This window comes from Opisthocomus hoazin, chromosome 17, assembly GCF_030867145.1.
Source record: "Opisthocomus hoazin isolate bOpiHoa1 chromosome 17, bOpiHoa1.hap1, whole genome shotgun sequence".
NCBI lineage: Eukaryota > Metazoa > Chordata > Aves > Opisthocomiformes > Opisthocomidae > Opisthocomus > Opisthocomus hoazin.
This window is the reverse complement of record NC_134430.1, coordinates 3,220,127-3,243,963: the sequence shown is the minus strand read 5'-3', so window position 1 is coordinate 3,243,963 and position 23,837 is coordinate 3,220,127. Positions and strand designations below refer to the sequence as shown.

The window sequence follows — 23,837 nt, the reverse complement described above, 5'->3', positions numbered from 1 at the left end:
GGCAGGGAGCGGCAGAAGAAATCAGCAAGCGAGTGGGGAACCCCCATTTTGCTCCCAAACTCTCTGCCAGCCGCAGCCCGACCCCAAACGCTGCCCGCGGCGGGGCTGGCACTGGGACGTGCCGCTGAAGAGGGGCTGCGCGAGGGACAAGCCACCCGGAGCCCGTCCCGACGTCCCAGCGTGTGCCCACCAGCCCCGTGCTCGGGCCGTGTGGGTGCTGCCCAGCGCCCCACTGGGAAATGGGGGATTTTGTGGGGTTCCACTGGCCGTGAGCGCTGTGCGCTGTCCCAGCGGGACGCTGTCCCTCCCCGTCCCCAGCCCAGCTGACCCCACCCGGGGTGACGGGGTCCTGCCCAGGACCGTGTCGTGGGGACACTCGTGGGAGAGGAGCGTGGGGGGCACGGAGGGGGTCCCCGAGCCCTGAGCCCTGGTGCTGCAGCTGGGTGACCTGGCAGCACAGTGGGACAAGGGCTGTCGGGAAGCCGGGGTGAGCAGCGGTGCCTCCCGCTCCCCATCGCTCCCAGCTGTTTTGGGGGGGCTGATCTGGCTGCAGAGGCCCAGGGCAGCTGGGGGTCCCCCCCTGTTGGGCAGAGACCCCCCAAGCCGTGCTGCTGCGGCCGGTAGCCACTGGGGGAAGCTGCAGCCCTTCGCATTTTCATCTGATAATGAAGTTTTTAGGAAACAGCAAGGCCCCGGGAACTCTGCACCCCAGGGACCCCAGGGCTGGGAGTTGGGGTGACACTTCTGCGGGCTGCCACAGAGCCAGCACTGTCTGCAGACCCGGTCCCCCCTCCCCAGACAGCCTCCCCAGCCCCCCTAATCCCAAGGACACTGTCCCAGGTGAGCGGGGGCTCATGTGAGGGCTTGGGGTGCCCCGGCCTGGGTGCTGGGCTCAGCCGGGGGGCTCCAGCCCATGCTCCTCTCAGGGACACCGGTGCCACCAGCCCCGCACGAGCCCGGGCACCCCCCCAGCACCGGGACTCGGGGTGTCGCAGCCTCCAAAACATGGACACCCTGGTACCCCAGAGCTGACCTTGTCCCCAGCCCCAGGGCATCCCTGTCGCACCCCCAGCCCGGTGCTCTCCCACCGCCTCCAGCCGCCCCACGCCTCCTCGGCACACGGCGTGCCATGAGCTGAGCTGCGCCGGTCTCAGCCCTGGCAGCCATGCTGCTTCAATTAAGCCTTCATTAATTTTTCAGTCCCCCTGTGCACCCTGAGCGCGGGCGGTTTGCCGTGCTGCTAATTGATGTCTTCTCTACTTAAGCGTGTAAGAACGGGCAGCGGGTTGCCCAGCTGGCATGGGGCGGGGGGCTCAGCCCCCCATGCGCTCGGGGAGGGTCACGGAGAGACTTTGGGGTCAGAGCTGCTGGAGCAACCCAAAAGCTGTGGGGCTGAATCACCCCACTCCGGGTGGGGATCCAGGCCCGGAGAGGGGCACAGACGGGGGTGCCATGTCCGGCTGTGGGGGGTCCCAGCCCTTCTGCCCCCGGGGCGGGTGGGTGACGGATCTCTGCGGCCCTGCTGCGCATACGCAGCTGCAAATATTCACGTATTTTTGTAAACCAGCCCTCTCTCCCCCCCGGCTGGGGCAGTTCCTGCAGCTTCACGTGGCCACCTCCGCAGCAAGCACCCGAAAACGGGGCTGGGGGATGCTGAGCCACCGGGAAAGGCAGAGCACCCCACAGCCCCGGTGGGGACCGGGATGGGGACCCACCCTGACTGGCTGGAGGCTTCGTCTGGCTCGGTGGCCACCAGCTGCAGAGCGGCACTGGGTGGCACTGGGATCACAGCGGGATGGCCAAGCTCGGCGGAAAGAGCCACGAGCGATTACCATGGAAACGCCGCGTTCGGTTCTGGGGATCAGAGCGGTTCTCTGGGCCCTGTCCCCTCTGCCCAGTGAGCGGGACCGTGCTGCGTCCCGGTGACCCCGCAGCGCGTCCTGGTGACCCCGCAGCGCAGGTGGCATGGCCCCTGCTGACCCCTGCCAGCCCTGCAGCCCACCAAGGGAAGGGGATTTTGGGGCGCTTGGGGAGCAGCCACCACCAGCAGCCACAGCCAGGGGAGCGGGGCAGAGCGAGGAAGAGGAGGAAGGAGCAGCAGAGAGCGGGAAGAGGGGCAGGGAGCGCGGGAGGGGGGTCGAGACTGGGGACCAGGCGGGCAGGGCCCGCAACATCCCGGGTACCGAACCCAGCATCCGCCGCATCCCGCTGATCCCCCGCATCCCGCTGATACCCCCTCATCCCGCTGATCCCCCCCGCATCCCGCTGATCCCCCGCATCCCGCTGATCCCCCCCACATCCCGCTGATCCCCTCCATCCCGCTGACCCCCCCTCTTCCCGCTGATCCCCCCCGCATCCCTCTGACCCCCCCGCATCCCGGTCCCAGCATCCCCCCCGCATCCCCTCCGTCTCCCCCTCCAGCATCCTCCAGTGCCCCAGCCCCAATTTCCCTCCCAGCATCCCAGTACCCCCCCAATATCCCACCTCACACACCCCCCGCGGCCCCTCCCCGTTGATTGACAGCCCTCCCAGCCAATGGGCGCACGTTGCCGCGGGGGGGGCGGGCGGCCCGCGGCTACAAGAGGTGCGGGAGCGGTGCGGGCAGAGCCGGCGGGCTGGACCGCGGCCCCTCCGGTACCGGCACCGGCTCCTCGCCCCGCCGAGCCGCAGCAGCGCAGGTAAGGCCCGCCGGACCCCCCCCACCCCCCCCCCCCCCCCCCCCCCCGGGGCTAGGACCCGGACCCGGTTGCCCGGTGCGGAGCTACCGTCGGGGCAGGTGCCCGCAGCCGGTTGCAGCGGGTGCTGGGGCCGGTGAACCGGAGCCCCCCCCCCCCCCCCCGCCTCCCCGGGGTGGGCAGAGCAGCCCCCGCACCCCCGAGTGCCCACATCCATCCCCCGGTGCCGGGCCCTGCTCCCCTTCCCCGCTCCCCAGGGCCGGGTCCATCGGGGGGCTGCTGGGGGCTGGATGCGACCCCCCCTGCGTCCTGTTTTGGGCCCAGCAGCCGGTGAGCGATGGCGATACCGGCGCTTCGAGGCCAGCGGTTCGTGCCATGGCCCCGCTGTCCCCTGCCCTGGCACGGCCTGCGCTGGGTCCCCCCCAGAAAGGGGAATCGAGGTCTGTGGACCGACGGATGCTCGGCTTGACCCCGGCCCCTCCGAGGGCTTCGCTTGCGGGACAAGGTGCGGTGCTTCCAGCCAAGGTCCTCGTGGCTGTTCGCCCACGGGAAAAGCTGCCCCTCGTGTGGGTGAGAGGGTCCGTCCGCCCGCCGGCACGGCCGGTGGGAGACGCGGGAGGACGCGAGCGTGGTACGCGGTGGGGATTGATCGGTCGCTGCGGGTTCGAGCCGGGCTGCGGTGCTGAGCAGGGCTCGTGTAGCTCCGCAGCCGAGCTTGGGGATCGCTGGGGAAGCGTCGTGCTCCGTGGGCGTCCGGACGTTGCCTGGGCTCCGGCTGCCGAGGGCTGGTGGGTTCAGCGCTGCGGCGGCAGACGGTGGCAGATGCTGGTGGGGTGGTGGGGCGGGAAGCAGCCTCTGCCTGCGGGTTTAGCTGGGAGGGGCTGGCTGGGAGCGGGGGGAGGCTTGTGCCCATCCCAGGGTACCCCGATATCCCCCGAGCTCAGACGGCCAGGAAACCAGATAATCGGAAGGGAGACGGTGCTTGGTCGGGCTCCAGGTGAACTTCTACTCAACTTCATGGAGAGAGAAGCTCCAGGAGCTCTCGGCAAACCATCTGCTGCTGGGGCTGAGCGGTGCCGGCAGCCAAGGCTGCGTGGGAGCGGGCACGGCGTGTATCGGAGCAGCTCCGCGTGCTGCCCACGCGGCTGCGGGCTTGCCAGCGCTCTGGTGTCATGGTGCCGCAGGCAGCCCCGCGGTAGAGGGGTGCCCGGCTGCAGACCCCGTCCTCACCAAGGGCTGGCCGGGAGTGGGTCGGGCATTGCCACAGTCAGATGGTGCCAGTAAGGTTTTTCCTTGCTTTAGTGGCAAACTCATGTTGCCTCTGCTTTGTCCCATCCTTGCAGAGGGCAGCAGGACATGGTGCCCTGGTAAAGCCCACGTGAGGAGTTTTGGGTCTTCAGCTGCTTTTGGAGTGTTTTTCTGCAGCCCCAAGGAGCCAGCCTAGGAGACGGGGGGACCGAAGGTGATGCTGCTGGTTGCACTGGAGGGCTGCCCCAGGGCCAGCCCCCGCACGGCTCCAGCAGCAAAGGCCACAGCTCAGCATCGGGCACCAAGCCTGTCCCCAGTGCCACAGTCGCCGTCGTGGCACTTGGCAGTGCGTGGATGCTCACCGGCTGGGTGGCTCAGCTCTAGCGTGGGGAAGACGCATGCGGGGTTGGCCGGCTGCCGGGGTGGAGCAGGGCCTGGGAGCACCAGCCCTCCCCGTGCCCGGTGTGTAGGAGCCGTGCGTTCTCCCTCCCAGGGGCAGCCATGGGCAAGCACAGCAGCAAGCTGGCCCCGGAGATGCTGGACGACTTGGTGAGAAGCACGGAGTTCAGCGAGCAGGAGCTGAAGCAGTGGTACAAGGGCTTCCTCAAGGACTGTCCCACTGGCATCCTCAACCTGGAGGAGTTTCAGCAGCTCTACATCAAGGTGGGCTCTGGCTGGGGGCCTGAGTGTTGCCTCCAGGGCTGGAGCACCCTGCTTCTACCGAGGCAAGGGTGCTGCTTCGGGTGCAGCTTCCACGCTGAGCTCCCCCTCCCAGTTTCGATCTCTCTCTTCTCTCCTCCCTGCAGTTCTTCCCCTACGGAGACGCCTCCAAGTTTGCCCAGCACGCTTTCCGCACCTTCGACAAGAATGGTGATGGGACCATCGACTTCAGGGAGTTCATCTGTGCCCTGTCTGTCACCTCCAGGGGCACCTTTGAGCAGAAACTCAACTGGGCCTTTGAGATGTACGACCTGGACGGGGATGGGAAGATCACGCGCTTGGAGATGCTGGAGATCATTGAGGTACCGGTGCTTAACATCAGGAGGGGCAGCTTGGTTTTTCCAGGCATTTCACAGCTATTGGGTCGGTTTTGGCACCACAGAATGGGTTTTGCTGCCCAGAGCCTTGTCTGAAAGGTACCCAGTGTGCATCGGGCTGTAGCTGTGCAGCTGTATAGCTCGTGCCAGAAGCTAACTGGGTCCCAGCAGAGCAGCAATCCTGTCCCCTGCCTTCTCCTGGGACCTTCTGCCCATCCAGCATTCCCACTCTGGTACTTCATTTTTCTTGCTCCAGGCCATTTACAAGATGGTGGGGACTGTAATCATGATGAGGATGAACCAAGATGGGCTGACGCCCCAGCAGCGTGTTGACAAGATCTTCACAAAGATGGACAAGGACAAGGACGACCAGATCTCCCTGGAGGAGTTCAAGGAGGCAGCGAAGAGCGACCCCTCCATCGTCCTCCTCCTGCAGTGCGACATGCAGAAATAGAGCCCTGGGGGCTCATCGCTGGACTGGCTGCCGCCAACCTCTGCTCCCTGTGATGGTTTCCATCCCTGTTTTCTGCTGAGTTTCCCCCGTGCCCGCTTGGCCCCAGGCGTGAGCCCCACTCCATCCCTCCTGCCACCCCTCCGCCTCCACTCCCAGCTGCGTCCTGGGCAGCCCACAGTCCATGGGCTGTTCTGGGTATCGCTGGCTTGAGGTTACCCCCAAACTGACCCTCTCCCATCCTGGAGCTGGACTCCCCACAGCCGATGGCGAGTGTCCCGGCTCCCCAGCGCCAACTGTTCCCATGTCCCTGCTGCTTCCTCCCTGCTTTCCCCCACTTTTCTGCCTGGCCCATTCACTGATCCTAACTGAAACCAGCTCTTTCCCCTTTCTGAAGATCCTCCCTCATTGCTTGTGATGCCTCCAGGGAGGCTGACAAGTCCCAAGTCCTGGCCCTGGTCTCCTTCACTGGCAATTCCCTGCAAGGCTGCCCGGAGGGGCCAGGGCTGACCCCAGGGTGCTGCACCCTCCCTGTGGCCTCACTGTCCTGGCTCCCTTGGCCTGGCTTTAGCTTTTCCATTTCTGCTGTTGCTGCTGGGAACGGCCAGGGCTGGTGAGGGGACTTTAGGGGAGAGCAGAATTGTCCAAGGCCACCCCTGAAAGTGTCCAGTGTCTGATCCCAGAAGCCAACTTCTGCTGCATAACCTGTGTGAGCTGGCAGAGCAAGTGGGGGACCTCTACAACATCCTGGGCAGCATCTTGGATGCTTTGTGGAGTTTCTGGCCTTCGTGGATATTGAGATGATGCCTGGGGTCCCCAGTTGAAGGCAAGGGCTGCCCGACTCCTCCATGGGCTGCCCTGGGGCAAGGTTGGGAGTGTGGGTGCTGCAGGCATGTCCTGGTGCCGCTCTGGTGTGTGGCACTGCTGTGGGGACTGGTGGGTCCTGGACTGGGGCTGTGGAGAGGTGCGGTTGGGTCCTGTACCTGCTCAACCTCCTGGGAAGGCTCTGAGGCCACAAGAAACATGTCTGTCTCCTTGCTACCCCCCCATCCCAGCCTGCTGCCTCCGTCCCTCCTGCCCCAGGACAGGAATATTGTCACAGATTGGTATTTAGTCTGCATGTTGTGATGTTGATGACTGTAATATCTGTTAGGAGATGGTGAAGTTGTTATCTATTTTTTTAATAGGAAAATAAACTGTCCCCCACGTGTGTTGTTCCTCTCGCATGGCTTTCTGGGGGGCAGCTGGTTGCGGCAGCTATGGGGAGAACGAGGTGACAGTGCTGCACTCCTGAGCATCGTTTATGGGTCTCATCTGAGCCTGTGACACTCCAAGGGATGGAGAAGCCCCTGGGGACAGCATGGTGGGGCTCAGCCTGGGAAACCTTGAGGATGGGTGAAAGTGTAGCTCTTCAGCTGTGCAGGTAGCTTTGGGGAAGGGAATGTTATTGCTTTGGGGGGCATAGGACCAGGCATCCCTGGTCTGTGCTGGAAATGGGTCGTTGTCACCCAGGAGCCTGGCTGTTCCCTTCATTCAGGGCTGGGTGTAGCCAGAGGAGCTGGTGGCTTTGTCCTGGGCCCCATCCCAGCACCACCAGCAACTGGGACCTGCTCTCACTGTGTCTTTGTCCTGCTCAGCCTCCTCTTCTCCACCCCCAGCTTCCCTGCGCGTATTTTCCTCCGGCCTTTCTTCTCCATCAGCAGCCTGCAGAGACGGTGGCTGTTGCTAAGGAGCTCTCACCAACTTCCAGTACTTCTCGGCAGTTGATCAGGCAGGGCTGGCTCCTGGGCAGCATCGCCGGCTCCCGCTGCGAGCCCGGCCACGCGGTGCCGTGAGCCCCATCCTGCCCGGCTCATCTGCCCCGCTGCGCATCGCCAGCATCCCATCTGTCCGGCAGCAGCTGTCAGAGGGCGTTCATGTGGGTACCCCAGACCTTGGAATTCTTTCCTTCAATGATGTTCTGACCGCTTTTCTAGCCTTGTTGGTGCGGCAAGGGAAAGCTTCCGGCCAACCTGAAATTATATCTATCAATGCTAACGAATACCTGTAACCACTTTGTTTAGGTAACTCAGAAAAATCAATCTGCCAGTAGTCCCCAGGGGAATTTCCCTGCATAAGAACACCAGGGGGTGATTCCTTCCAATTCACAGGATTATTTTTCAGGTAAGTCTGACATTTTGCTGTCACTTATTTCGCTGTCCCTGTCATTCCCACACAGACAGTGGATTTCTGTAAATCCACAATCGTCGCTTCAATTCCCCAATGCGTTTCTCCATGGTTTTCCTCTGCTATTTTTATCATTATTTGTGGGGTAACTATGATTCGTCGGGTGGGTGTTACCCACCATCCAGCCTCATTTTCTACTGCTCTCAACTGTTCTGCCAATAATCTATCCAATTTACCATAATTTCGTGTCGGGGTTGGAAGTTTTACCCGTTTTACTGTTACCAGGGCAAGGATGCTTTTCTCTGCTGGCTCTCTAGCAGTTTTTCAGCCAATCGGTTGACCACATTTACTACGTTTTGTCCAAATTTACTACGTTTTGTCCAAATTGATGTGCTTTACAATGCATTACTGCTACTTCCTTGGGCTGCTGGATGTCCTGGAGGAGCTGAAGAATTTCTTCCTTGTACTTGATGGGCAACCCTTCAGCTGACAGCAGTCCTCCTTCCTTCCAGATAGCTCCATGTGCGTGAACCACGCCGAATGCATATTTTGAATCAGTCCAAATGTTCGCCTGTTTGCCTTCAGCGATTCTCAGAGCCTGTCCTAGAGCCACTAATCCCGCTTTCCGTGCTAATGTCTTTGCAGGGAGAGCTTCAGCTTTCGTCACCCGGGTGGTGGTAACCACTGCGTACCCCGCTGTTCCATTTCCATCTCAGACAAAGATGCTTCCAACCATAAGCAGCTCCAGATCAGGATTAGTCAGCAGTTCGTCCTTCAGGTTCTATCTGCTAGAATATGCCTGTTTAACAGTTTGCAAACAATCATGATGTCAGGACTCCATTTTTCATTTCTGAGCTCAAAAACATTGCTGGGTTCACTGCTGTTGTAGTTTTAAATTCCACATTGTCTGGTTCCAAGCGGACGACCTGGCATTTGAGCATGCAGCTCAGGGACAGCCAATGCCCTTTTTTCTCCAAGACAAATTACTGTATGTGGGACATAAACCATATCTTTCTGCCCCATGGTTAATTTTTTTGCTTCTTGGATGAAGAGTACAGTTGATGCCACAGGTGGCAAACATCCAGGCCATCTCTTGCTGACATTATCCAGTGGCTTAAAAAAACACCCAATGGCCTGCTTCCAAGTTCCTAATTTTTGAGTCAACACACCTAAAGCAAGATGATGTTGCTCATGTACAAACGATTCAAAAGGCTTTGATAAATCTGGGAGTCCTAACGCGGGTGCAGATATCAGAGCCGCCTTCAGATTTTTAAAGGCTGTCCAATACTCTGGCATCCACAACAGGGGATTCTCCTGGGATCCTTTCAAAGCCTCCCAAAGGGGTTTTACCAACACTCTGTAACTGAGGATCCACAATCGACACCACCTGACCAAGCCCAAAAACATCCACAGCTCCCGTATCGTTCTGGAATGTGACAAATTGCTTCCTTCCTGCCTGCTCCCAGTCTTCTTTGTCCTTCCGAAATTTCAGATCCTAAATATATCACAGTCTCTTTCCCAGTCTGGGCCTTGCTCTTTGGTACTCGGCATCCTGCTTGTCCCAAGAAATTAAACAAGCTGATAGTCACTTGTAAACAATCCTCCCGAGTCTCTGCTGCTGTCAAGACATCATCTACATCCTGCAATATTATTCCTTCAAAAGCTTCTTTCTTCCACGCTTCCGATCCCCTTGCCAACTGATTACCAAATATTGTAGGACTATTTTTGAATCCTTGAGGTAGCACCGTCCAGGTAAGTTGTGTCTTGCATCCAGTGGTGGGGCTTTCCCCTTCACAGGCAAATATTGCCTGGCTGTCTTTGTCCAGAGGTGTGCGGAAGAAAGCATCCTCGAGATCAAGCACAGTAAACCACTTATATTTTTCTTTTAGAGATGTCAGCAAGGTGTATGGGTTAGCTACTGCCAGGAGAATGTCTTGAATAATCTGATTCATGGCTCTCAGATCTTGAGCTGACCTATATTCCTTGCCATGCTGCTTTTTCACTGGCAGTATTGGGGTATTATATTCTGATTCACACTCTATCAATAATCCATAATTCAAAAACTTTGTTATTGAGTCTTCCAATGCCTTTCTAGCTTCCCAGTTAATAGGATACTGGTTTTGTCTTACTGGTTTACTTTCAGGTTTTAGGGAAACTTTTATTGGTTCTGCTGATTTAGATCGACCTGATTCACTAGCCCATACCAAGCGTGTCGCTGTGTTTTCCACTTCTGCAGGGATTTCCTCCGTCTCTGCTGCACCCTGTGACATAAAAACCTTTGCCTCCATGGCATTTGAGTCGGGTATGAACAACCGAGTCTCCCCATTCTGAAAAGTTATTTGCGCATTTGATTTACTCAATAAATCCCTTCCTAGCAGGGATAATGGGCATTCTGGCATATACAAAAATTAGTGAGTTACCCATCGTTTTCCCAATTTAAACTTTAACGGTTGTAGAAATGGTTGGTTTCCATGCTCCCCAGCCACACCAACAATGTCAACAGTTCTGTGACTAGACCCCTCCTTTGCATATATTTAATACCGAATACGTTGCTCCTGTATCAACTAAAAATTCTACTTCATCATTCCAGTCAGGATCCTGAGTTCTGATTAACTTCTCAAATACTTCAGCTACCCTTTCTGGGTATTTCTGGTAAATACCTGCTGCTGCCTTCTCTGCCTCCATATGCAGCCTAGAGGAGATGTTCTCAGGATCTCCCCTTCCAGCCACTGCCGACTTCTCACTGTAAAATACAACACAAAAACACCAGACTGTATCCAAACACACAACAAATCCGTAGTTCTGATATCCAAACCCAAACTCAGAGACCAATCAAGACAATTAACCAAGTTGGGGACTCTAACCCCTCTTACTTCAGTGGGACTTGAATGCCTTTGGGGACTCTAACCCTACCCTTTAGCCAGGGCTCCACAGCCTTTCGCCTAGCAGATGTTAGCTTCCTCGCTTTAGGTACCTTTCATAGCCCAACCCTGCGCAGCTTTTGCTGTGCCTTACGGGCAGGCAACCAACCCTCGTTACTCGTACACCCAGAAAGAATGCCTTATTACCTCGGTCCAGGTTCTGCTCAGCATTCTTTGGTCCGGGGATCCGGAGGTTCTCCCTGAGAATCCCTCGTTGCCGGCTGGAGGTCCTGCAATCCTGTAGAGCCATTAAAATTCAAAAGCGGAGTCCCACCTGGGTCGCCAATATTGTCACCGAAATCATGAATAAACCTCTTAACACCGATGTAGCATCGAGAGGCAGGCATTCTCTTTATGGCACCGGATGCTTGGGGGATTGTTCCATCTCACATGCACACCACAGGTAGCATCAACTGAAACTTATATTACTCAGTTATATACACATGTATTAAATTTCCCAGAATGACCATACATATTAATTCTATTTCCTATAACTAATTATCCTATTTACATGGTCATTGCACAGGTGTCCCTGAACTCCGAGGGGCTTCTGTGGGAGTTTCTGATGGTCATGTAGGTGTGTCCTTTAGCTGGGCATGAGCAATACCACCTTGCTTAAGTAACTTGTTTTCTTTCTGCATGGTGCATGTTCTCTAACCACAAAAAAGTAGTATCTATGACATGATTGATCACCCGTTGTTCCTATTCTAGCACTACCCAGCTATTCTAATTGGTTATCTACTCCTTGACCTATTGTGAAGATGGGCTGGGGCTGTACTGAGAGCATAGCAGCGTATTTGCAGCCATAAATGTATAAACACGACATTAAAATATTGTTTATCTCACTCCCATCTCTATGTTGATTCTCTCACCTTGGTTACAAAAGACCACACGAGGAACTACTCGCTCTGATTACACAGCCAGCACCAGGAGGTGTCAGGAGGACGGGGCCAGACTCTTTCCAGTGGTGCCCAGCGACAGGACAAGGGGCAACGGGCACAAACTGGAGCAGAGGAAGCTCCAGCTGAACCCGAGGAAGAACTTCTTCCCTCTGAGGGTGACGGAGCCCTGGCCCAGGCTGCCCAGAGGGGCTGTGGAGTCTCCTTCTCTGGAGATATTCCAGCCCCGCCTGGCCGTGGTGCTGTGCAGCCTGCTCTGGGTGACCCTGCTTGGGCAGGGGGTTGGGCTGGGTGACCCACAGAGGGCCCTGCCAGCCCCTGCCAGGCTGGGATGCTGTGAATCTCCATGCTCATTCCATTAACTAGCACGCAGCGTGGGTTACCCTGACGCGGAGCAGGGTGCGAGGACACCCGTAACCCACCACAGAGCCACCACCCTTGGGCCCTTCCAGCTGCCCCCATCACCGTGCCACACCGCTCTCAGCTCCGCTTTGGCAAACCCAGCCCGAACGACCCCCCAAGAGCGTCGGCTGAGGGCGAGCCGGTGTCTCCCGTGGGTGTCCCGTCCCCTCCTGCTCCCGTGTCCTCCGTGGGCTCTCCGCTGATGGCACCTTTCTCCCCCCAGCCCCTTCCCGTTGCTCCCTGGGGGTTCTCTGCCCCGGGGCTGACTCTGCCCCGCACCCCGGTATTTACGGCAGGGCGGGGGCGGCGGAGGAGGGACGGCGGCGGGGGGAGGGCTCGGTCCCGAAGAGGTTAAGCCGTGTCCCGGTGGGCTGAAACCCCGGAGCGTCATGGGATGCCGTATAAAGGCGGCTCCGCCGGCCCGGCAGCGGCTCCGGCAGCGGCTCCGGGAGCTGCCGGTACCCCCCGGTACCCCCCGAGCCGCCGCGCCATGGAGGAGGCCAAGGCTTTCTACGACAACCTCGCCCCCAAGAAGAAGCCCAAATCGGTGAGACACCCCCCTTCCTCCCCCCGCCTCCCCCCCCCGAGGTGTCGGGTCAGGCAGCGCTCCCCACCCCGGAGGGGAACCGGCCCCTCTGGGTGCCCCCCGGGTGCCCTTTCTGCTCTGGGTGCCTCACCCCCCCCGGCGTGCCCCATCTCCCCCGAGCCCCCCCGGGTCTCTCCAGGTGCCCCCAGCTCCTGCAGATTCTCTGGGGTCCTCCTGGGTGCCCCGTCTTCTCTGGGGTCCCCCGTGGAACCCACCGGCCATCCCGTCTCCTCTGGGTGCTCTGGGGTCCCCCCGGGTGTATTGGGGGGAGGTGTGTGTGGGGGGTTCTCCTTCCAGGTCCCTGGGGAAGCCCTGGGGCTCTCCAGGTGCCCCCCCTTGCCCAAATCCCTCGGTTGCCCTGGGGTCTCCCCAGATCTCCCCGGTCTCTGGGTTCCTGCAGGTGCGCGGGGTGTCCCCAGGTCCCCCCCCCCCGGGCTGAGGGGCCCCGAGAGCCGCCCGGCCCTTGCCAGGGACAGGAGGGGGGGACAGCCCGGGGGCCTGCCCGGGGCAGCGGGCTGTCGCGGGGGTGCAGCCCCCCCGGGCCAGGCTCGCCTGCTGCGGGAGATTAGAGCCGAAGCCCGCGTTATCTAACCGGGGCTGAGCCGGCCGGCTTGGAGCGTGGAGCGCCTGGAAGTGTTGTCGTATGGCGGGGCTGGGGGCTGGGGGCTGTGCCCCGGGCCAGGCTGGCCATGGACACGCTGCCTGCGAGCCCACCCGCCCGCAGAGCGGGGCTGCGGGTCCCCCCGCAGCGTGGGGCCGCGGTGGAGGGGCTGCCCGCGGCGGTGTCGGGACCCCGGGGGTACCCGGTGCTTTGCTGGGTGCGTGGTGGCCTCTCCGGTGAGGGGAGATGGCCGAGACCCTGCTCTGTGGGCCCGGACTCGGAGCAGCCCCCGACCCGGCTGCAGCCCCCGGTGCTGTACCCACTGCCGGCTGGCAGCCCTGCTGCCTTCGCCTTTCCCGGAGGAGCGGGGCAGCTTGGCTCGGTGGCGGGAGGTGGCTGGTTGGCTCTCATGCTGTGCTTTCAGCCTCCTGCCAAAGTCAGCCCAGGCTCCTCCTCTTCCTCGCCTTGCGACCAGCTCGGTGACCAGCACACCCACCTCTGCTGTATGGATGGGGAAACTGAGGCACGGGGCGGTGGCGTGGTTCGCCGTGCCACAGCGACAGGGCTGGGATCCAGGCACTCAGGCCCTGCAGTTAAGCTCTGCCATCCCCCCGTGTGGGGCTGGGGCCGATGCCCGTGGTGCCTGCCCGGCCCCGTGCCCCTCCGCCGGGGCAGGCTGGGGGCCCCGTGCCCGCGGCCGGGCAGCTCGGCTGCCCTCGCACACAGCTGGGTGCCCTGCCCTGCCAGGCAGCTGTCGCGCCCCGTGACGGACGGCCGCAGAGCGCTTTTCTGCATTATAAATAATGTGTTTGGAAAACTCAAAACCATCTCAGCCATCGCCCTGAACTTTAATCTGATCCCGAGCAGGGGGCTCGCGGCTGCCCGGGGCTCCCTCGCTGCACATGGGAAGTGGAGTTTGCCATCGTCCGTCCGTGCCCGTGCGGGTGCCGGGTCTGTCCGTCCTCTCGGCCGAACGTCTCCGCCAGCCGGAGCAGGTACCGGCGGGAGAACAGGCGCGACCCGTCCTGGAGACGGGCTGTAGGGTGGCAGGAGGCAGGGTGACGGTGGCGAGCATTTTTGGGGAGCCCATTCCTGGATGGGAAATGGGTTAACGGGGGCCCACGGGGCTCCCTGATTTTCAGGGGTCTCTGCTCTTCCTGCGCCTGCTCCAGCCGCGCTCCTGCCAGCTGGGGAGGTCAGCGATGAGACTTGTCACTCTTCAGCAATGCGGAAAATGTCCCCCAGCTTCTCCAGTGACGGGGAGGAGAGGCTGGGTCGGTGGGAGCTGGGCTTCTGCTGGCTCCACTCCTCTGGGCACCCTGCTCGTCCCCGGTGCCCTGCACCCGCTGGGACCCATCCGGCTCCAGGGTGCCTCATTTTTGGGATACTTTAGCTGGGGGGGGGTCACCATGCTTGACCCTGGGGCAATCCCTTCCTCTTCCCTTTCTGTGATTGAATCTCACCAAAATTCACCTTCAAATTTTGAATTTGGCCACAAGGGTTTGGTCTCCTGCAGCACCCAGAAAAGGGCCCTGAGCTGCCGGAGTTCCTCCAGGTTTTTAGGATCGAGGTGGGTCTGCAGATTCATCTCCAGGCAATGTGAAAGGATCAAGGGGTGCAGAATGGGGTCCTGCCCGTGGCTCCTGCCCTGGAGCCAGCCAGTGGTGCCTCCAGGGGCGAGGCAGTGAAGCCACTGGTGTTGGGTGCCACTGGGCACCTGCGGCTCTCGTGGGTGGGAGAGCATGGCCCTGCCGCGCATCCCGGGAGCAACGGGATTTCCAAATGTCTGACGCTAATCCCTGGGGTGCTGCTGAGTGTTTGCATCCGATTAGGAGAGTGGTTTAAAGGCCTGCCAGCTGTTGGGTCTGCGGTGGGAAACGTGCCATTCCCAGTCACTACTGGAACCCACCTTTACCCCAGAACCGGGCTGTTTGGGTCTGGGATGGGTTTTGCACTTTATGGAGCTGGAGCCTGCTGGAAAGGTCACTCACACTTCTGAGATGGGGTTTGGACCTCCTGGAGCTGTGCCAAGGGCCGATGTTCCTCTTCAGAGAGCTGGGCTGTCCGGCTGTGTCCCTGGTTGTCCCTCCTGTCCGGCTGAGCCTGGGCATGGACCCAGGGTTGGGATGGGACCTTCCCCGGTGCTGCCCGGCTCACACTTCTGTTAAACACATCACTGATGTCTTGCCTGATGTTGAGGAGGAGGCTGGATCTGACCTTCCCGTGGGAAGGGAGGACGGGAGAGGAGCTCACCCTGAATCCCCAGGCAGCAAATTCGCTTGGGTTCAGCCAAGCAGAGCCCCACAGCTGCTTCCTGGGCTTGTCTTGGATGATGACCCCTAATCGACCTTGGCTGACCTTGGATGCTGCTCCGTCCTGCAGAGTGCCCAGACCCGCCGGAGCAGGAGGCTGTGGTGGGATGGGGTGCTGTGCAGGCTGCACCGCAGCTCGTCGGACGAACTGCGTCCTGGCAAGGACTGCAAGCGGGACCCCTCCCATGCACATGCTTCCTAAGAAAAATGGTGTTTTCCCCCAAAACTCTGCTCTTTGAAGGCAATGTGGGGTTTGTTGGTGTGTTCACAGCACTCGTGATGGAGGAGTTGAGGTGCTGCGGTTCCTGTAGCACTGTGACTCTTTAAAGCCCGTTTTTCAATGTACTAATGATCATCTGCAGTACTAACGGGGCTGGAGGAGCATCCAAACAACCCCGAGGAGGGAACGCTTCCAAACGAAGCCTCCGCTTCAAAGAAATGTCAAAATGCAGCTCCCTCCTTGCGGAGCAGAGTTGCCTTATTTTTTAAATGTCAGCGTTTCCCAGAGAACAGCAGGGCTGTTCCAGCTCAGCCGGAGCTGGGAGCTGCGCTAGCGCCCGGGTGAGACTTTCCCGCAGAAAGCGCTCCAGATCTTCCTTGGCAGGAGCGAACAGGATCCGGCAGGTCCCATTCCCGGAGGCTGGGCTTCCCGCCCGCAGGCAGCTGGGGCTCCAGCAGCCCACGCCGGGGCAGAGAGTAAGGCCCCCAAGCTTACGGTTATTTTTATTGCTGTGTTTATTACCTCTTAAATTAAGCTCCTGGAGGCTGGTGCCTTTAAATGGCGAGGAAGGGACCTTGAGCAGCCTGTTGCCGTTGCGCAAGGTGCCTGTGCTCTTGGCACCCGTCGGGTGCAAGGTGTGTGCCGCAGGGAGATGGAGATGCAAATTCAGGGTGGGCGCTCAGCTGATGGCCCCGCACGGGCATCTCAGCCCCTTGAACATGACTCTGTGCTGAGCTGGGGGCTCCGGGCTGGGGTCCTGCTGCAGGGCTGGCTGTGGGGGATGCTCGGCCCCGCGGTCCGTCGGGGACCAGGAGCGGGGAGCAGACGCCCAGCAGCTCTCCTATGGACCCTGATAAATAACCCAGCGCTGCAGGGACTCGGGAGCAGCACGGCGCGGCCTGAGCCCTTGGTGAAGGCTAATGGCCGGATGTCCCAAGACCTTTAATAGTTATTAATATTTCCAGCTAATAAATGGCCCATGACACTGGGGTTATTAATTAATGAGTTGGAGTGCCGAGACTTGGCCCGTGGCAAGTTAATAGCTAACACCCTGAGTGGCTAAATGGGAGGTGGGCACCTGGCTGTGGTTCACTGGTGGGAGTGGTGCTGGTGTCGCCGATGAGCTGCTGCGTGGACCTGGGTGATCCCACGTCTCCTGGGGATTGTTCACCTGCTTTCTCGACAGAGCCTCTTCCAGATGGGACCTTATTTCTCTGCAGATGCTGTGGGAAAGGGATCCCTCTGGGCACAGTGATGTTCTCAGCCTGAGCTTAACTGCGTCTGGTCCTAATCTCCCACTGCCTAACCTGCTTGCTGGGGATTTTGGGTGCTGATGTGGCTTTGGAGAGGAGTCTGGGACCGACCGCGCTGCAGGGCTGACCCTGGGGAACTGCTTCTGGGAGGGGTGCAGTGGTGGGACTGGCATGGGGGCTGCCGTTGACTCATTCCTGGGTGCATCTCCGTGCTGGGCAGGGTCAGCGGGGCCGGGCTGGGGGCAGAGCGAGCCCCGGGGCAGTCCCAGCTCTGCAGGAGCAAAGATCCCCAATGCAAATGGGGTACCTTATCCTTGCCAGGCTGCTCTTTCTGTGAAGTTCAGCCCTAGGCAGGGTGGGAGCTTGAACTTTGGAGCACCTGGGTGTGCGGGAGTGGGTAGCAAAGGTGCCCTCCTGCCCCTGGGCAAGCAGCATTGCCGGAGGATTACTCACAGGGCAACGTGGTGCAGGAGGATCCTGGAAATCACAGAGGAGCTGAGGGTGAGGTGTTTCTGCAGTGCTGATGGGCTGGATTTTCCAGGCTCCCTGCAGAGATGCATCCCCGAGCGCAGCCAAAGATCCCGTGGGCGAACACTGCTCCGAGCTCCTGGGGAGCATCCCCCCATGTGAGCCCCCAGGCACAGTCTGCTGGGGACAGGGCTGCCTGTGCCACCGTCCCTCCGCAGGATTTGCCGTTCTGGGAGCGAGGGTTTCTTCTTGGCCATCGGTAATGAATTTGCTTTTATGCTGTGAGTGAGTGATGGGGATTAACACCCTTCTGCCCTCCAGGAGGAGAGGGAGGATGGGTAGGGGTCAAGATGAGATTGACTTTTGGCGTCCCCTCTCTCACTGCCAAGTCCCACTAGAGGCCCCTTCTTGACTTTGGTGGATTTTGGATCAAGCCCTCGACCATTAATAATAATGACTCATAAATCACTGCTCGCACCACCTGTTTGTCATGCTTCCGCCCACAATAAATACATCAAGTGTTTTTATAAGCGGAGCTGGCACGGGTTGTTTGTCACATCTGGACAGCGTCGTGGGAGCGCGGATCTGGCCGAGCTGCAGTGTGTGGTTTTTCCTGGCTGGAGGGGAGAAGCCACACAAATCCTCCTGCGTGGGGTTGAGTGGTTCGTCTGGATGGGTCCTGGGAGCCTTTTTGCAGAGGGGGGGGTTTGGGCATGATGCGAGCAGCAGAAAAAAGGCTCTCGGGTATCCTCGGTGTGTGGGGACGGTGCCTCAGGGCTTCGTCTGTTGAAGCATCGGCAGATCAGGGTTGCAGCTGCCCCGTTAGCCTCCAAGTCCCTATGGAGGTGTCGCCCACCCCGTGGCCTTTCACGTTGAGTTATGAGGTGCCTTCTCGGGCGGTGGGGCTGGGTGCCAGGGCTGCCTTCCCATTTTCTCCCTTTCCCTGCAGCCGAAGCCCGAGAACGCCATCACCATCGCGGTGTCATCGCGAGCGCTTTTCCGCATGGAGGAGGAGCAGAAGATTTACGAGGAGCAAGGGGTGGAGGCCTACGTGAAATACCAGCTGGACCACGAGAACGAGCCCTTCCTCCCTGGGGCTGCCTTCCCCTTCGTCAAGGTGAGCACCCATCCGCTGAAGCTGACCCTGCACTCTGGTCCTGACCCCAAAGTTTTGGGGTGAAGGGAGTGTTATAGAGTGCTTGTGGGGAGGGGGTGGGAAACGGGCAGTGTGGCAGAAGGGCTGTAGCCACAGAGCAAAGAGAGGTCAAATAAACCTCCTGGCAAGTGATGGGCTTCTTCCAGGATGGAAGAAATGCTGATTTTTTCCAAATTGGCAACTGAGGCCAAGAATTGAAGAAATAATTTGTTTGGATTGTATTGAAAGCTTCCCTTTAGGGAATTCTCATATGTTTTTATTATTATTATTACAATTTATTTATTCTTTTAAACTGGCTGAATTTAGCCTTGCTACAGAGTTGGCCAATATCTAATTTTGACATGGCAAAACGAGGCATTTCAAACTTGAAAAATATTTCCCAGTTTCTGCCACAGTTCCGCTGGGTTTCGTGCAGTTCTGTGAGCTGGCCCTCGCTGAAGCAATCTCCTGCCTGTTCCCGATGAATAAATTAATTCACTTGGTGGGGAGAGACTTGTTCTGTTTGTGATTGCTTGAAAAACACTTATCTGTAACTTTGAGCTAATTTATTCTCATCTCCTAGGGAAATTTGAAGCCTTCTGTGTTTGAAAATAGAAGAGTAGCTATGTGTTTTGATTCCCCCAAATCAGTCGTCTTTTTTTTCCCAGCTCACGCTACTTGCTGATGTCAGCTTGGCTCAGGGTGTAGCTGGGGTCGGGCCAGATCCCTGGTTTTGGTGAACAGAAGTGTTTTGCTCAGTGAGGAGGGGGTGAGGGCCATGCGTGGGGCTCGCTGACACCCCCCCCCCCTCGCCCTGGGGTGCTGCAGGCGCTGGAAGCGGTGAACACGCAGCTGCGCGAGCTCTACCCCGACAGCGAGGAGCTCTTCGACATCGTCCTCATGACCAACAACCACGCCCAGGTTGGCGTTCGCTTGATCAACAGCATCAACCACTATGGTGAGCTGAGAGCAAAGCGGTCTTTCATGTGGGTGCTGATGGCCTTTGGGCAGGGTGCTAGTGCTTGGCAGCAAGATAAGGAGACGCCTTCTCCCATCTCTTCCTCCAAACCACACGCTGTGCTCATTGCTCCCAGTTTTCCTGGGCGTTGAGTGGAAGTTGGCTGGTGGCAAGGATGCTCTGGCCGCTGGCCGTGCTGTTGAATGGCCGTGCCAAAATTAGCCCCCATCCTGCTGACTCTTGGGAGGCCACGGGGGAGCAGCATCAAAGCTTGTTTAGGGGGCAACCAGGCTCATTGTGGGGTCCATCTGCCCTCAGATCTGTTCATCGAGAGGTTCTGCATGACGGGAGGGAACAGCCCCATCTGTTACCTCAAGGCCTATCACACCAACCTCTACCTCTCCTCCGATGCCGAGAAAGTGAGTGGGGCCATTGAAGAGGGTGAGTCTGGGGTCCAGCTTGGGGAGGGGAACAGCGGGGGGAGCCTGGAGCCCACAGGGGGTTGTTGCCAATGTCCCTGTCCCTACGTCGATGTGCAGCTAGGGTCCGCCTTGTCCCATATCCCATCCTTGATGCTCCCAAGAGCCTCTAGTTTCCATAGAAATAAGGCTTTCCTCGAGCTCCACAGCTCTTCCAAGGCAAAGGCGCTGTTTTTCACCATTAGTTCTTGTATGCAAAGGGAAGTTTGTCATCTGGGGATTTGTTTTTGCTGTGAAAGGCCTTGGGGCCAAGCTGCAGGCACTACTGGGTGCGTGCATTTGCTTGCAGTGTTTGCTTCCAGCCCGTCGTGTTTTGCTCTGCTCCTCAACAGATAAGCCACGAGGCCGGGTCCTTGGTAACTGCCACCTCCTGCCTCACGCTTTACCTCCACAGGGATCGCTGCAGCCACCATCTTCAGCCCCAGCAAAGACCTGGAGGTGTCCGAGAACCAGCTGCGGGTGGCATTTGATGGTGACGCTGTGCTCTTCTCTGATGAGTCAGAGCAGATCGTGAAGGCTCATGGCTTGGACATGTTCTTTGAGCATGAAAAGGCTTACGAGAACAAGCCTCTGGCACAGGTAGTGCTGGGGTGCAGCCAGAAGAAGCCTCTGGGAGAGAGACAGCCCACAGGGATGCTCTTGCCTCTGGGTACAAGCCGGGGTTGGCATGGGGAGCGCAAGGTGGGGTGGGTCAGCAGCCTGGTATGGCTAAGGCTGGCCCCTCGCTGTCGTTTCTGGGGGCTCTCGGGGAGAAGGGGTCAGCCAACATGTCTGGCTCTGCTGGGACTGGGCGCCTGGGGGAAGGGGTAGCATGGAGGTCTGCAAAGGGACAGTTTCTTCTTGCTTTGGCAGGGACCCCTGAAGGGCTTCCTGGAGGCCCTGGGGAAGCTGCAGAAGAAGTTCTATTCCAAGGGGCTGAGGATGGAGTGTCCCATTCGCACCTACCTGGTCACTGCCAGGAGCGCGGCCAGCTCGGGAGCCCGAGCCCTAAAGACTCTGCGCAGCTGGGGCCTGGAGACGGATGAGGCTTTGTTCCTGGCCGGGGCTCCCAAGGGGCCGCTGCTGAAGAAGATCCGTCCTCACATCTTCTTTGACGACCAGATGTTCCACGTGGAGGGAGCCAAGGAGATGGGCACCGTCGCTGCCCACGTCCCCTACGGCATCGCCCAGAAGCACAAGCGGCCGGCGGAGGAGAAGCAGACCCCGAACAGCAAGTAGTGGAGCTGGCTGGTCCCACGGCCCCCGGCGTGCGGCATGGACTTCACCCCGCACCCCGTGCTCTGACCTGGGCTGGGGTCTGCAAGGCAGAGAGCATTTGCCCCAGCGAGCGCTAGGTTATTGCCCAGCAGGAGCCTTGTCGGGGGCACGGAAGGAGCAGAGGGGCTGCCGAAAGGCTTCCTTTAGCCTCTGTGTTCGCTGGGATGTCGTGGCGTTGTCCCTGTGGGGCTGGAGGAACCCCCACGGCCGAGCCGTTCCCCGTTCGTTCACGCTCTGCACTTGCTTCAGGCAAAATCCCGCGAGGAAGGATCTGGGCTTTTGTGGACTGTTTGTGCCGGGCAGGTCTAACCTATCGGCGTTTCTTTAAAACCCCCGGCAATTCCCAAAGCCTTTGATTTACAAAGCAAACGTTCAGGCTGAACTGGTGAACTGGAAAGATGGGAGCACACAAAAACCCTCCTTGCAGCTCGGAAACAAAATGTTGTCCCTTTTAACTAAAATTCAACCGTAACCTTGTTTCGTCGCAGACCCAGGCCCTGCTCCCCAACCAGAAAATCTTTCATGTCTTTGTCCTTCCACCAAGATTTTGTCAGCCGAATAGCTTTCCTTTCATGCACTATAATTTGGAAAAATAGAAACAAACACTTTATATATATATATATATAATATGTATATAACACCCAGTTATCTTGCCTGCTTGGAGCTTTGGGCCAGGGTGTTGTTGGCCCAGGTTTTAAAATTTGGGTTTTTAAATCTGGGCTTCCCAGTTGCATGAGTTAGCACTTAAAAAATAAGTGAGGCATCCAAAGCCCAGCTCTCGTGTGAGCCAGCCAGGGTCTGCAGACACACGCCTAGGGCTTGAATGAAGTTAAAAGCAGGTCCTAATATATTAGGGACACCATTTGAAGTCCATTTAGGTAAATCTGCAGAGAATTTCAGCCTGGGGGTTTTAATTAAAGGATTTTTTCCCCCCTTTCTAGGCTGAGCCCATATGATTTGACAATCTATTTCTCCTCAGCTACTCAAAACCTCTGGTGTTTCCTAAAATAGACACCTCTGCTAGTGATGCTGTGAGAGAGCCAAATCTCTGATTGAAAAACAGGAAGAGAAATCAATTGGAGAGCTGCTCCGAAATCGGTGTGAGAATCACACCGGCATTTCTGCACAAAGCCCTGTCCCAAAGGACACTCTCAGGAGAAAATGTAAAGATTCATTCTTTCTTGTGGGTTTTTTTCTTTTTTTTTTTTTTTTTTTTTAGGCAGTACACCCCATGGTTGGGCACGAAGGGTGCCCAGTGTTTTTCTGCGAACACCAACGCCATGGGTTTTCTGGGGTACGTGTCTGCCTCTGGCTCGACTTCGCAGGGAGGTTTCGGTGAGGACAGCTCGGCCCTTGCCAGCAGCGAGGACGGGGCTCGAGTTATCGCGCTTTTGACACGTATAGAAACAAGCTGGTGATGCCTGCAGCGGCGCGGGAGACCGTTTTCTCATTGCACTAAACCCTGCTCTAGCAGTGAAAAGCAAATTGCACTTCCCCCCCCGAACTATTTTGCTTTGACAGGCTGTTGTTTGTCGCATCTGGGTGATAAGCGCCTTAGAGGAAGGTCTAAAATCCAAACAAAAAAAGTCTTGAAAGAAATGAGTATCTCAGTAGCACATCTATTGAGATACAGGTCTATAAAAAGGTCTCGTGTTTTTAATGTGAACCCCAGATCTTGGGATCTGAGCTCCATCTCGGAGACCGTCTTGGCAGCTGGGAGAGCAGCCTGGCCTCCCAGTGAGCATTTCCAAGGTGTTTCCTGAAGATCTCATCGTGGGAGCCCAGCCAAGCCCAGCTCGCAGGGGGGCTGCGCCGTGGCCTTCTGCCAGCCCGGGAGGTGACGTTGCAAGAGGAATAGGGTTGTTGGCGAGCCCTTGAACCCCCGGCCAGGGCAGGGTGCTGGTGGGGTGGGATACAGGGACGGGTGCTTGCACCGGGTGTCATGGGGGACGCGCGCTTCGGATGGGGGCTGTTGGCAGGGCTGGGCTGTGCAGGAGGAGATGCCCTGTCTGAAGGTGCTGTCAGCTCCAGTGACGTGGTGTGGTTTTGGGGCAGGGCCCTGGATCTCAGCAGCTTTCACCGCTGCCTTTCCGGGCCCTGAGATGCACAGGGAGCTGGGTGCGAGCAGGGGTAGGGGCACAGTGCAGGCAGGAGTTCCGGTGACTGCTTAGGGTCCTCCTGCTGCCAGGGCACCTTAGGGGCTTGCTGGGAGACATGGGGCTTGGGAAACGGGCCCCAGGTGAGGTGGACCTCCCTCTGCACCTCCTGAGTCCTTCCTGCATGGGGAGGATTTTCCATTCCTACAATGGCTGCCCCATTTGCTTTTATCCATGTGGCTTCCTACATTTTTTTTTTTCTCCTCCATTACTACAACTGGCAGGTGTGGATTTGCTGCTTGTGCGCTTTCCTCATGTGCCCATCCACGATGTCCCCTCGGGCTGGGGGAGCGATGCGGTCCCCAGGACCAGTTGCATGGGCTGGGCACATCTCCCACCCCGACGAGCCGGTGCGGTTGTGCCTCTTGTGCCGCGCTGGCCGGCGCCTGGACTTTCCCACTGTGTGTTGTTGCTGAGGGTTTCACTTCGTTGTCCTCCGGCCGGGTTTCTGGTGAGTGGACTGCCGTGTTCATGAACTCCCTCTGGGTGTTTTTCTGTAATAAATTCTGTTGGTCCCAGCCCGGCTCTCTCTGGTGCCATTCTCACGGTGGGTATTTTGGCTCCGTGGTGCAGCGAGCAAGAGAGGCTGAGGTCCCTGCTTGGGACCTCCCAG

The 23,837-nt window shown here is 58.5% G+C and overlaps 2 protein-coding genes across 2 annotated transcripts; both read left to right on the top strand.

Moving 5' to 3' along the window:
• The first annotated feature begins 2,594 nt into the window (after window positions 1-2,594).
• On the top strand, window positions 2,595-6,621 carry HPCAL4 (hippocalcin like 4). The gene is made up of 4 exons (XM_075437869.1): window positions 2,595-2,678; window positions 4,417-4,586; window positions 4,730-4,945; window positions 5,217-6,621. The coding sequence occupies exons 2-4, from the start codon at window positions 4,425-4,427 to the stop codon at window positions 5,412-5,414; spliced, it is 576 nt and encodes a 191-aa protein (XP_075293984.1). The 5' UTR covers window positions 2,595-2,678; window positions 4,417-4,424; the 3' UTR covers window positions 5,415-6,621.
• A 5,553-nt stretch (window positions 6,622-12,174) lies between these two features.
• On the top strand, window positions 12,175-23,742 carry NT5C1A (5'-nucleotidase, cytosolic IA). Its single transcript, XM_075437868.1, has 6 exons — window positions 12,175-12,346; window positions 18,189-18,356; window positions 19,203-19,332; window positions 19,651-19,773; window positions 20,206-20,390; window positions 20,664-23,742. Exons 1-6 carry the CDS (start codon window positions 12,194-12,196, stop codon window positions 21,027-21,029), a joined length of 1,125 nt encoding a protein of 374 aa, XP_075293983.1. The 5' UTR covers window positions 12,175-12,193; the 3' UTR covers window positions 21,030-23,742.
• The last annotated feature ends 95 nt before the right edge of the window (window positions 23,743-23,837 follow it).